This window comes from Trichosurus vulpecula, chromosome 2 (assembly GCF_011100635.1).
Source record: "Trichosurus vulpecula isolate mTriVul1 chromosome 2, mTriVul1.pri, whole genome shotgun sequence".
In the NCBI taxonomy this organism is placed as follows: Eukaryota; Metazoa; Chordata; class Mammalia; order Diprotodontia; family Phalangeridae; genus Trichosurus; species Trichosurus vulpecula.
In genome coordinates, this window is record NC_050574.1 from 121,199,576 (window position 1) to 121,213,278 (window position 13,703).

The 13,703-nt window shown below is 42.6% G+C and overlaps 1 protein-coding gene across 1 annotated transcript in view; it reads right to left on the reverse strand.

Moving 5' to 3' along the window:
- DGAT2 (diacylglycerol O-acyltransferase 2) overlaps positions 1 to 13,703 on the reverse strand; it is a 59,182-nt gene that overhangs the window by 24,837 nt on the left and 20,642 nt on the right. Inside the window, exon 2 of the mRNA XM_036743474.1 lies at positions 4,565 to 4,693. Coding sequence (XP_036599369.1) covers positions 4,565 to 4,693 — 129 coding nt within the window. The remainder of the gene's footprint in view (positions 1 to 4,564; positions 4,694 to 13,703) is intronic.

The following is a 13,703-nucleotide window of genomic DNA, read 5'->3' on the forward strand; positions in this document are numbered from 1 at the left end:
TATGCATAATATGGTCTTACATATATGTATATGTGTATGTTTATAGATATGTATGCACATATATACCTATGCATGTGTGTATGTGTGTGTGTGTGTGTGTGTGTGTGTATCTTTGTACTTAACCGTAGCCTTCTCTGGGGTGGGAGGCAGATAAAATAAAAAATGCACAGCAGAGAACAAAAGAAAACCTAGAAGGAAGCACCAAAAAGCTGGGTATCTTCGAAAAAAATGTGCAGTACTTATTACATAGGTTTTCTTGAAATGGAAATGAAATTTATTTATATTGAATCCTCTCTTATGTTCTGCTGTGTAAATGGAAAGTTGTTTTCCTTTTCTCGTTTTGTATTTAAGTTTAAAATGAATATAAAAAATTTTTAAAAGGAGGTGGTGATAACAGGTCCTCAATACTCTGTCCCGGTCAAACTTTATCTGGACAACTGCAGTCAGTTCAGGACATCAAAACTTAAGGACATTGCTAAGTGGGAGAGTGCACAGATGAAGAAGACCAGGACGGGGAAGGTTCTTGAGTCTGTGCCATACAGGGATCATCTGAAGGAAGTGGCTTGAGAAGAAGTTTCAGGACACATGCTGGCTTGTACCTGAGGAGGGGAGAAGGGAGTAGACTCCCTCTGTTGGGCCCTAAGGAAACACCAGGTGGAAGCTGCCTAGAGGGCAGATAGCAGGGAAAAAACAAAGCAACAACAACGCTTCTTCACAGTAAGAGCAGTCCAGAAGTATACAGCTGTCTTAGGAGGTGCTGTCTCACAAGAAGATGGATACCCATATCAAGTATTTTATCATAAGGATTCCTTTGGGGTTGGGCTAGATGCTCAATGATGACCAACTGTAAAAGGCTATGATTCTGTGAGTCTGTCCTTGAAGAGAGATTTCAACAGACAGTTGGAGACATGGCAGGAATACATTCCAGGTGTGGGAGATGGCCTGTACAAATGCACAGGGATAAAAGAGGACAAGTGGCAATACGTAAGAGGTCATAATACAAGGTGGCAAATTTGACCTCATGGGAATCACTGAAACCTGGCAGACTAAACATACGACTAGAATGTGGATTTAACAAACATTATTAAGCATTTATTATATACACAGAATTAGCAGGCAGCGGGAGAGATATAACATTTAGATAAGACAAAGTCCTTGTCCTCATGGAGCCTGCAGATCGGGACTATGAAACACAAAGTGTATGGAGGAGAATGCCAACAAAAACTGCTTCAGAAAGAAGACCAGGGCAATGGAAGAAAGACTGAGAGTGGAGACAGGGGAGGCCTGTGCTGGACTGTCAGCCAGAACAATTACTAGCTCTGTAGCTATGGCTTCCCAACTGCAAGGGGGCTGTCATACTTGGCACCATGTACCTCACAGCATTTTTACAGATCTGTCTTGCAGAAATGTGACTATTCGGGACAGATAATAGCAATAGCAGCTGCCATTTACACAGACCTTGAAAGCAGCAAAGCACTGTCTGTACATCTTCATACATATGGCATACATACACATTAGATTTCAGAGTAGCTCTAAGAGGTGGTTAGTGAGTATTGGCTAAAGACTACATTTGATCCTAGAGGAAATAGGAAGCTTTTGGAGGTTCTGAATCAGAGGAATGGCAAGGTCAGAAGTGTTTATTAAAACAACTGACATGAAGATGGGGCTTTATGGTTTGTAAAACACTTTGTACATATTTTCTCATAACTGATATTGAGGCTCAGAAAAGTTAATTGATTTGTTGGTAAGTTTCAGAGTTAGGAAATGAACTCAGGTCTTTCCTAATTCCAACTCTAGCAGTCCATTTACTAGACCATACAGTCTCAAAAAAGATTATTCTGACAACGGCATGAACCAGTATGGTGTTCATGAAAGAATCTGGAGTAAGTACTTATTAAACTGCATAACTAGGGACAAATCCCTTCCCCACTCTGGGCCACAGTTTGCTCATCTATAAAATGAAAGGATTGGACTAGGTACTCTATGATTCCAGTTTAGTTCTGAATCCTATCATCTTATAGAACTTAGTATTATTTTACAGATGAGGCATGTTCAACATAAAGACAAACACAGCTACCACAGAATGGAATGGCCTGATTTGGGAAATGCTGTTTCTTATCACTGAAAGTCCTGAAGTGGGCATTTGAAGGGCCAGTTTTGGGGGATGTCTTAGAGAGATTTATGCTTCAGGTCTCTAAGGCGTTCTGAGATCCTTTTCATTCAGTTCTGATTTAACAGTTCACAATTATATGCTTTAAGACTATTTCTTCAGAAAAGGTCTCAGAGGTATGCAGGGCAAGGATTATTATTCCTTACCTTATGGATGAGGAAACAGACTTACAAAGGTGAAATGATCTATATTGAGGGTCACATACCACATGTGACCTAAGGTCTGAACCTAGATTCTACTGACTCCATGTCTTCGATCCTTTCAATTAAACAAACACTGATTAAATATCTACTGTGTGTTAGGCACTGGGCACACAAAGACAAAAATGGAAAACAGCTGCTTCCTTCAAGCAGTTTACATTTAATGGGGGTCTGGGGAAGACACACGTAAACACACAGTTAGAGAAGGAAGAGAGCTGGGGAGTCAGAAGGGGTTTCACACAACTCCATCTCCTGGGCCTTTACACTGGCCATTCTCTCCTCCTGGATCACTCTCCCACTTCACTTGGGCCTCTTAAGTTTCCTTGACTTGTTTCAAGATTCCAGCCAAATACCCCCTTCTGTGGGGGTCTTTTCTGGTTCCCTCAGCTCCTGGTTTCTGCCCTTCTGAGACTATATTCCATCTGCCTTGTATATATCTTGTACATCCTAGTGATTTACATGTTTTCTCCTGAATTGGAATGTGAGCTCCTTGAGGACAGGACTGTTTTTGCTTCTCTTTGTATCCTGCAGTGGTTAGCACAGTTCCTGGCACACAGTAAGGACCTAAAATAAATGCTTATTGACTGACTGGCTAAAGTTTCATAACATTGAAGACTGAAGCGTGACTTGCCCAGGGGTCATACGATAAGCAGAGCCAGAACTAGAACCCTGGCCTTTTGATGCCAACTCCAGTCACCTTCCTACCATGCTCCACTGGCACTCATGATTCAGTCCCTTGGCCATTAGCTGGGTAGAAGTACAGCCGAAGCAGGGCACTGAGAAACAAATTCAGGGTTAAACCGAAAGTGGTTTCAACACAAGTCCCTTGTGTTACAAAACTAGGCACTGCCCCTTTGGGCCAGCTGGTTTGGTTAGAGGGTCATCAGGGGGAGTGGTGACTGGCAAGAAGGTTAATTATCATTGGTGTGTGGGGCCTCCAGCTTGATGATGAGGTTCCCCGCCTACTAAGCTTCCCAAACATGCTCATGTTCCCACCCCCTCAGTATGCTGCAACCACCAAGCCCTTGGCCTGGAGGAGTGACAGGTGAGGAGCCCCAGCAGGTTTGCCGGCTCTGGTTTGGTCAGGATCAATCATTAACTTGCAAACTATGAATCCAGCCAAGCAGGAAGGCTCTGATAATCTGAGGCTATATTTGGCCTACTAAAGTCTCCAACCTGATTCCAGGCTCCTGAAAGGAAAGAGCTTGGAAACAGGGTCAGAGAAAGGGAAGAGGAGACTATCTGGGCACATTTTAGGTTCCAGAACAGGACGATTATGGTCTGGCCTAGCCAATTTAGTAGTTAGTGGATAAAGTTAAAGATGAAAGGCCTGGCCCTGGCCTGAGACCCAGTCCCAGTCTCATACTGAGCCCTAACCTTTCTGGCTCCCTTCTCCAGATGTAAAAAATGGGTATACTAACTCCTAAAGTATGCTTCTCTCCTAGCGCTGTTAACAGTAAGGCTTGATTGAGGCAATAAATGATAAAGTGCCGGTACACTAGCGGAACCATTATTGCTGATATAATCACCCTCCCTCAACTTCTCCTTGGATGACTTGGTGTCCTAGGTTCTATTCTAGATGAATGTGAACTCTGAGGTCCTCTGAGCTAGTGAATTCTTAACCACAGGTCCAAAAAGGGCCTGCATGTTAGTTATCTTAGGACCAGCCTAGGAAACAGGCTGGCCAAACATGAATGATGATGAAGTTTCTACCCATGGCAAGTTACTACATTCAGTGCCTCTGAAGGCATGGAAGGGTTGGCTCTATATCAGTGGAGGGAGTACCCACTTGCGTGAAATAACAGATTCTTGAGCTGAAATAACCACATTGTCAAGGCTGTTTTCTCCGAGTCCATGTTTCCCATTGTTCCCCGGCCTCCCGGCTGTCACTTCAATTATTCCAACATTTGCTAGCTATGTGACCTTGAGGCAAGTGACTTTCCTCCTCCAAAACTCAGTTTTCTCATTTGTAAAATGAGGAGAATGCTAATTACTTCGTCTTCCTACCTCACAGGGTTATTGCGAGGAAATCATTTTATCTGCCTTTAAGTGCTATAGAAGTGGGAGTGTGTTCAATACTATTTTTTCACTTACCTTTTTTGTTCTGATTGTCAGGGCACATCTCTAACCATTTTTTTCCATTCCAAGCCTAGGTTCTGTACCCTGCCCCCAACAGCAACAATAACCATCTTACCCAAGACAAGGAAGGAAAGGACCCATTGTAGCACAGAGATGACCTGAAGCTGTTTCTCGACCTTAGATTTGTTTAGCCAGGGGATGGAGAACAGGTCCTGCAGTGCAGAGAGGATGCTAGAGCCAGTGCCTAGACCAGAAAGAAAAAGAGAATCAGACTCCAAAATCCTCAGAGCCACAGAAACTCAGAGCTACCTCATAGGGCATCTATCCAATCTAGGGCTGAATAAGAATCTCCTGATAAGTGATCATTCAGCCTCTGAAAACCTCCACTGAGAAAAAAGTAAGCTCATTCCATATATGGATAGCATTAGAAGTTTTTCTTTAAGTAAGTTCAATATGAAGGTATATTAGAGACTATATCAAATTACACACTGTCTTGGGGTGGGGGCAAGGAAGAGATGGGGAGAAAACTTGGAACTCAAAATCTTATTGAAGTCGATGTTGAAAACTAAAAATAAATAAATTTAAAAAAAAAACAAAAAATAAAAATGTAAAAAGCCAGCTTCCACTCATTGCTCTAAACTCAGTGGCCATGCAGAACAAATCTAATCCCTCTTCCCCGTGACAGACATCAAGCACTAATGCCAGTTATCGTGCCCCACCCCTTCCCTTTGGGTTAAATATCCCAAGCTCCTTCAACCAATTCTTGTATGGCAAGGCCTGCTCCTCTCACCATCTCGCTCACTATCCAGTTTGCCAATGTCTTATATAAAATGTCTTTCCAGAACTGAATATAATAATATTCTAGATGTGGTCTGGCCAATGTAGAGAACAACAGGATTTTCTGACATTACAGATGACTCATTTCACACATTTCTGAGGGCAAATAGCCCTGTACTCCTCCCCTGGGGTGGGAGGGGGGAAGGGGAGGGACAAAGATGAACAAGACATAGTCCTTGACCTCATAAAGGTCACTTGGCAGGAATGACATAATGAGTAAAATTGCTGGATTCAGAATCAGAAAGACCTGAATTCAAATCCTACCTAGGGGTAGGAATTAGGGCATTTTAAGCTGTGAGAGTATAAGCAAGTCATTTAACCTCTGAGCCTCAGTTTCCTCATCTGTAACATGAAGATGATAAGACCTTGTAATAATACTGCATGGGGTTCTTGTATGACTCAAATGAGATAAAGTAGCAGTTTGCAAACTTTCAAGTACAACTGAATCATTAACAAAATAAGGCAGATGTGAAAGGTACAAGGCATTATGGGGATTTAGAGGGAGACTTCACTGGCTTTGAAGGAGACAGGAAAGACAAAGGCTGGGAGGCTTCAAGGGAGAGGTAGCATTTGGCCATGGGAACATAGATCAAGAGCCTGAGAGGACTCAAAAGCCATCAAGTCCAACCTTCTCATTTTACAGATGCAGAAGCTGAGGCTCCAGAGGAGAAGTGCCTTGCCAAAGTCACTCAGAAAGTAAAGCCACAGGAGTAGGATTTGAACTCGTCTTTCCACTTCAGAGCCCTCTGATAAAGGGAGAGGGTTTCAGTTGGCAGGGAGGGTATGGTGGCACCCAGGGCTTCACAGAAGTAGATGGATACTTTCCAATCACTGCATGAAATGGAGAGCACAAGTACTATTCACCTTCATTTTAGGGACAAGGAAACAGGTTCAGCGAGGGAATGAGACTTGTTCAAAGTCACAAAGCCAGTGGTAAATGGCAGGGCTGGGACTGGAAGCCGGGTTTTCTGCTTTCAGTCCATTGCACTGTCTCCACTGTACCATACAGCACAGGTTAGGCAAAACCAAAACATATGAGGAGGAAAATACAAGATGGGTTAAACGGACAAGTTTGGCTGGAGCAAAGAGTACATTAGGAGTAGAAGTGGGACCTAAGACTGGAAAGGCAAGCTGGGATTTATTCTGATCACCAAGGAACACCTGAAGGTTTCTGAGGAGGGAATTAACATGATCAGAATTGTGCACACCTAAGATTAGTCAGGTATCTGTCTACAATGTATTGGAGAGGGAGAGAATGTGGGTGTGAACACTAGTTTGAAGGTTGTTGCCCAAGTCCAGGGACAAAATGATGACTTGAACTAGGGTGTGTGCCATGGGAGTGAAGAGAGGATGGATGAAAGAGAGATTGTGGAGATAGAACTGAAAAAAAAAACTGAATGAGTATATGAAGGATCCCTTTGCAGATTACCTATTTAAAAATACTAGTATTTATCATGTTAACAGTAACGATCCCTTCCACCTTATACTGTTAAAGTGCTTTCTTGTCTATTAATTAGTTCAACACTGTGGTTCAGCTATCAATATGCTTTCTATAAGTTCAGAAGATTCAAGGGCTATAGGGGACCTGACAATTTACAATATTAAAAGTTGGAAGAGAATTTAGATGATCTAGTTCAGCCCCTTCATTTCAGAGAAGGAAAACCGAGTGACAACACTGGGATTTGAACATAGATCCTCTCATCACAAATTCAGTGTTCTTTTCTTTATATCACAATGCCTTTCTTCTGCTCCTATGTTAATGTGTATCTTAGATCTGCACAGCTCCCTGGAACACTCCTTGCCCAGACCCATAGGCAGAGAGCTACAAACTACCTGGAGAGAGCCGAGGCCTGAAGAAGAGTCCTTATAGGCTATCCCAGCCTCAGAGTTACCCAGAAAGTTGTTGAGGGATGCTCTCATGAGAGAGGACCACAGAAGGTATGATGCAGTGCGAGAGGCCTGGCCTTCCTTGGAAGCCTGTACATCCTGTTGCCGATAATGAACCCAAATCAGTTAAGGGGAAGGTATCCTTTTTTCAGCTAAGCTCTAGGACCTTGTCCTCTCTCTCCTATCCCTCCCACTAAACCCTGCCATAAGTCACAGAAAACTTAACATGTGTCAGTTGCTACATTCTTCAGAATCACAGAATTTCAGGAGCTGAAAAGGAACTCAGAGGTAATCTAGTCCAATATCTACCCTGAAGTAATCCTTCCTACAATATCCCTGACAACAGTTATTCTGCTTCTTTTAAGAGACCTCCAATGTTGGGGGTCATCTCCTCATTACCTCACAAGGCCACTTCTTCTACTTTGGGGCATCTTAAATTATGAGGAGGATCTTCTAGACATAAAGCCACAGTCTGCCTTTATGCACACCTATCCATTGCTCTAACTTCTGCAGTCTAGTGCCAGGTACAATAAGTCACATCCCTCTTCCACGCAACAGCACTTAAAGCGCTTGAATACTGGTGTTCCATCTTTACTTTCCACCCTGACAGAAGTCTTTAACATCACTTGAGCAGTTCTTCAAGTGACAGGGACTCTCTTCTTCTCACCATTCTAGATATCTCCCTCTGGAAGGACTCAAAATTATCAATTTTCTCCCTAAACTGTGTTTTCCAGAACTGGACATAGCATTATAGACATGGTATGAGAAGGATGGAAGACATCTCCGCCCCGCCCCCACCACACACACACCCACACACACCCACACACACATACACACACACACACACACACACTCTTATTCTGGACAGTAGGACAGAGGAGGAGGAGCTGTGCTTAACCCTATTCTCTCATTGGGAAATGAGTGGCTTTATCCCTAAAGGGTTTTAAGGCTTCAAGGGAAGTTTCAGGACTGGGTTTCTTTGGGTAGTGGGGAGAAGGGGGAGGTCCTTTCAGGCACTCCTGACATCACGCCAATATAAGCCCAAGTAGAAGGCCAGCTCTGCCTAAATGTCTTGGTCTAGGGGGTAGCCAGGAATACTTCAGGGAAGGGATGGATAAAAAGGAAGGAAAACAACAGAGTAATACTTGTGTTTTGGCCAAAGACGAGATCTTTACTAATACTAATTAGTACCTCTGTATAATTAAATTTACAAGGTCTGAAACTGTTATTAGGCTCTTGAGAAGGCAATCTAACTATCTAAAGCAGCATCAAAACAGTTTAATAAGCCAGGATATGCAACTGTACATGTGACACAGAATTCCAGTCAGGAATTCTAAATTGATTAGAGTGTAATTTTATCCATCATCCTTCAAACACTCAGCACAAAAGGAGATTTCAAGTCTTCTTTTTAAAATCTGCATAAGAGTTCCAACACTTTCTTGGTGATGTGTAGCATAGGAGGCCTTTAGAATACAAAAGTTCTTACTAATACTAGAACTAAGTTTCTTTTACTATTGCCTTTTCCCTTGTCAGGAGAGCCTGAGACTTCTCAGACATGAAAGACATGGAGTCCTTATGGAATCCTCAAATCTTGGGAGGGGACGAGGGACACAACATGGCTCTTGACACAGAAAACCTTAATCTGAGGAAGGCAAAAGCCCAAGTTTGTGAGGGCAACAATGGGCGTTGCCTCACTCAAAGTGAGAACTTGAAAAGACCTTAGCTCAAAAGGGCCAGGGTCTACCATTGTATCCTGGGCCATCTCTAGTCATCCTGTTGAATATCTCGCCACTGGATCCAGATGGCTCTGGAGGAGAAAGTGAGGCTGGTGACCTTGCACAGCTCTCCCTCACTCAAATCAAAGTCAATTGCAAATCATGTCATCATCTCCCTGACATCATGGTCCTCTTAGAGAATGAAGGACAAACCACACAACCACAATCACACACCCCTTCTGGGGGCTCCTAATCTAATGGGGGAGGCAAAATATATATCCACAGTAGGAGGAGAATGGAAGGCATGAGGAGAACTAGGATGCTTATAAAAACCCCAAAACAGGGCTTGCCAAAGGTCATACAAGTAACAAGTAGCAAGTAGCAAAGCTGGGATTCAAGTTCAGGCCTCGTAATTCTAAACCTTGGGGCTTTGTTTGGCACTTGGTGGTACAGCCAAGGGGCAGAAGTGTGACCTTGAGGTGACATCAATGGGCTGACAGTTGGAAGCTCAGAGGTCTATTCCTAGCTCTGTCATTGGCTCACTGTATGATCCTAGATAAGTATGTCTGTCTCTTCCCCTCTCCAGGGCTCTATCTTATCTAAAAGGAGGCTATTAGACACAAACTATCTCCCAGGCCCAACTCAGACATCCTATATTCTAAGTCAGAGATCAAATCCTTCTCCTCAAGGAGTCATTGTGCTCCACTAATTCTTTGGAGAGAAAGATCCTGAGTCCCCAGGTACTCTGCCCAGTGGCTTAGTTGTCACAGTAGATAAGAGGGACAAACCCATAGTCAGGAAGGTTCATCTTCATGAGTTCAAATCCAGCCTCAGACACTGACTAGCTGTGTGACCCTGGGCAAGTCATTTCACCATTTGCCTCAGTTTTTTCATGTGTAATGTGAGTTGGAGAAGGAAATGGCAAACCACTCTAGTATCTTTGCCAAGAAAACCACAAATGGAGTCACCAAGAGTCAGACATGACTGAAAACAACAACCACCTTTACGGAAAACACACAAAGAAGAGAGAGAACATCTACCCCACCTAGATTTCCATGGCATGAGTGGGAGACAGATCCCTTGCCTTAAGTATGATGCTGGAAAAACAGTTTTCTCTTGGGTGGCTTAGTTTAAATGCTGCAGGAGAAAATCCCAATGTTTAGCTGTAAGCTACCAGAATGTATGTTTGGGGCCTTTCTGGAGAGAACAGATATCTCTCCCCTTGGAATGAAGATTGAAATAGTTTAAAGCAGGCTGGGGCAGAGAGAGGTGTGAGGGTAAATTGGCTAAACATACATAGGCCAGTTGGGTGTACTGGACAAAGCCTGGGCGGTAGGGAGAGCCCAGGCCGCAGGAAGAGGAAGAGAGAAAATGAAGGGCAGAAAGGGGATTTAATATGAGATCCAGAGATTGGGTGAGGGAATATGGTATATAGCAAGTGGTGGATGGGGATGTGAGACTCAGCAATCGGTATAGAATAGAACAGGCTACAGGAACCTACAGAAGAAAATATGACACAAACCTCTATCCCCTGTTCTACCTCCCAACTCATATTACAATTCTGTTACTGGTAGAGTAAGATCCTATCCCAGAAGTTCCAGGGCAAACCTGCATTTATAGTATTATCGAAGGATTTTGAGTAAGAAAGATCCCATAAAGATCACAGGATCATAGATTTAGAGCTAGAAGGAATTTCAGAGGGCATCAAGATAAAAACTCACATTTTTAATAGATTAGGCACTGAGGCAAATAGAGATTAAGTGACTTGCCCAGAGGCACACTGCTGGTAAGTATGTGAAGTGAGATTTGAACCCAAGTCTTCTGAACTTAAAATCCAGTGCCTTACTACTCAATCAAAATGCCTGATTAGATTTAGTTCCAAGCATTCATTTTACAAAGGAAACTATGGCCCAGTGAGTTTAAGTGACTCTCCCAGATCACACACAAGGTATAAGTAACACAGCCAGGTCTGTGGACAAATGCACACTCTTTCCACTATCCCAAGCTGCCTTCTGGGAGGTTTACAGAATCCCTACAGCGAGCGGAGGAATGATGTCCTACTTGGCCAACCTGAGGAGGACTGCCATCTCTACTTCAGACAGCTAGGGAATGCCTGCGGGTGTGGGAGTAGAAAGAGCACCCTTTCTCAAAACTCTGAGAATCTGTGTATGGGTCTCATTGATCAGAGGACATGAGGAATATGACAAATTCAGACTTTGCCAGTCCAAAGTCTTTGAGGCAGGTCCCAGTAGGCAGAAATGACATCATGAGAGAATGGGAAGGGGGCAAAATGAGGTGAGAGTGGAAGACTTATCACTACTAGTGGGGAACCCCAGACTATTTGCCAGCTCACTGGTCCATGATGAAACATGATCAGAATTTCAAAGTTAGAAAATATCTCAAAGGTCATCCAGTCTTTGCTTAAGGAAAAAAACACTCCCTCCTAAAGCACCCTGGGCTATTTTGAGATGGCTTGAATTGCTCTAAGTTTTTCCTTATTCCTTACTGAAACCTATATTCCTTGAAACTCTCTTACACCCCCACCCCACTGCTCCTCGTCCTGTCTTCTGTAGCCAAACAGAACGATTCTAATCCTTCTTCCACAGGACAGACCATCAAATATTTGCAGATGGCTATTATGCTCTCCAATCCCTCCTCCAAGTCTTTTTCTTCTTCAGGCTAAACATTCTTAGATCTTCCAAAGAATCCTTATGTGGTCTAGTCTAGTCTCTAGTCTTCTGAACATCCTGGTGTCCTCTTCTGTATTAAAATGTGGTACCCAAAATGTCACATTGTACTCCAGAAGTGGTCTTACTAGAGGAAAAGTAGAATAGGGCTAATCATCTCTTTTACGATGCACAACATGCCTCTTATAATGCAATCTAGAATCAAATTACATTTTTTGGCTGTCATGTTATGCTGTGGACTGCTTGTAGTACTCTGAAATCCATAGACTTATTTTCCCCACAAGCTATTGTCTGGCCATGTTCCACCCCACCCTCCAATTCGATACTTACAAAGTTGACTTTTTTGAACCCAAGTAGTGTCTTACATTTACACCTATTAAATTTCATTTAATTAGATTTGGCTCATTGTTCTAGCCTTTCAAAAATTTTCCGGATCTCTATTCTCTTGTTCAAAGTGTTAGCTTTCTCAGCTTCATGTCATCTGCACATGTGAAAAGTATGCCATCCATTGCTTCATTCAAGTATATGATAAAGACATTGAATCACACAGGGCCAAGGACATATCTTTGGGGCACTTCACCAGGAATCTACCTCCAAGTTGAAACTTACTCACTAATAACTAATTTTTGGATCTAATTATTAAACCAGTCATGACTCTTCACTTTTTGGAGGGGTAAATGGAGGACATAATAAACTAAGTGATTTGTTCCTGGTGGCATAGCTACCAAGAGGGGGAACTAGGCCTCAAACCCAGGTCTCATTCTGAATCCAGCACTCTTTATACTATCTCAAAGTCTTAAGTGGCTGCTATAACTAAGCCTTCCAGAACACTGGAAATAATCAATGGGGAGGGAGACCTCAGGTTCCCCATTTTGCAAAATAGGAAATAAGTCTAGTGAGACTCTCAGAACTGGAAAGGTCTTTAGAGATCATCTAGCACCTACACCTGAGCATTTCCCTTCTACAACATTCCTGACAGGTGGTCATCCAGTGATGGACAGCCCACTTCTTCTCCTTATTTTGGGACAGTTCTAATTGCTAGGAAGTTTTCCCTTAAAATAAACAGAAATTTGTCTCTTTGCAATTTTTACCCTTTGCTCCTGGTTCTGCCCTCTGGGGGCCCAAGTGGAACAAGTCTGTTAGAATTAGGCATTCCAAATCTGTAACAGTGTGAGAAATCTATATTATATATAGATTTTAATGAGCCACTGCGGGTTTTATGTGCACAGATTGCATAAAAAGAGACCCAAAAGAGGAGAGGGAGCAAGAAGAACAAGTGTATAGATAGAATTTTGAACAAAACTTCTTTCAGTTCACAAGCACTCAATTTCTGAAAAACACTTAATTAAGCCTTTGGTATAGACAAGCATTTTCTCAAGGTACAAACTGAAGTCAGTTTTTATAATGATCCTATTTAACAAAATAATAAGAAAAGACAGTAAAACAAGGTAGTAAGGTGCTACTTTTATGACACGTAGCAGGACAGCTAGGTGGTACACTAGATAAAGCACCGGCCTTGGAGTCAGGAGGACTTGAATTCAAATCTGGCCTCACACACTTACTAGCTATGTGATCCTGGTCAAGTCACTTAACTCTGATTGCCTTTCACCACCCCCCCCTCCAAAAAAAAGACATATAGCTACTCCAAATTTGAGGATATGTAGTTTTAAGACTGTTTAGGCCCTGAAATTTACTTTCTTGAAAGACTAATAAATCTCATGCCTATCTCTGAAGATGTGTTCTACAAGCAAATCCAGGACCAAAAATTTCTCTCAAGGGCCTAAATAGTTCTTCTAATTTCCTTTGTAACTTTTTCCTCACATAAGACTTTTATACAAAGGAATCATATTTTCACAGACCTAAGTTTCAATCTTTTTTTTCTATACACACTAGCTGTGTAGCTCTGGGCAAGTCACTGAATCCCTCTGAACCAATTTCCTAATCCTTAAAGCGTTCATCAGACTTGCTCTCCCTATCTTGAAAGGTCACTGGAGGATGAAGAGCTTTGCTCAATGTCCCACATCAAGTTGTGGCAGTCTAGCACACCCCCATACTCCATGGCTCCTCTTCCCTCTTCCTTCCTAACGTTTAATTCTCACCTCTTTCTACTGTAGAACTCATGTATTTG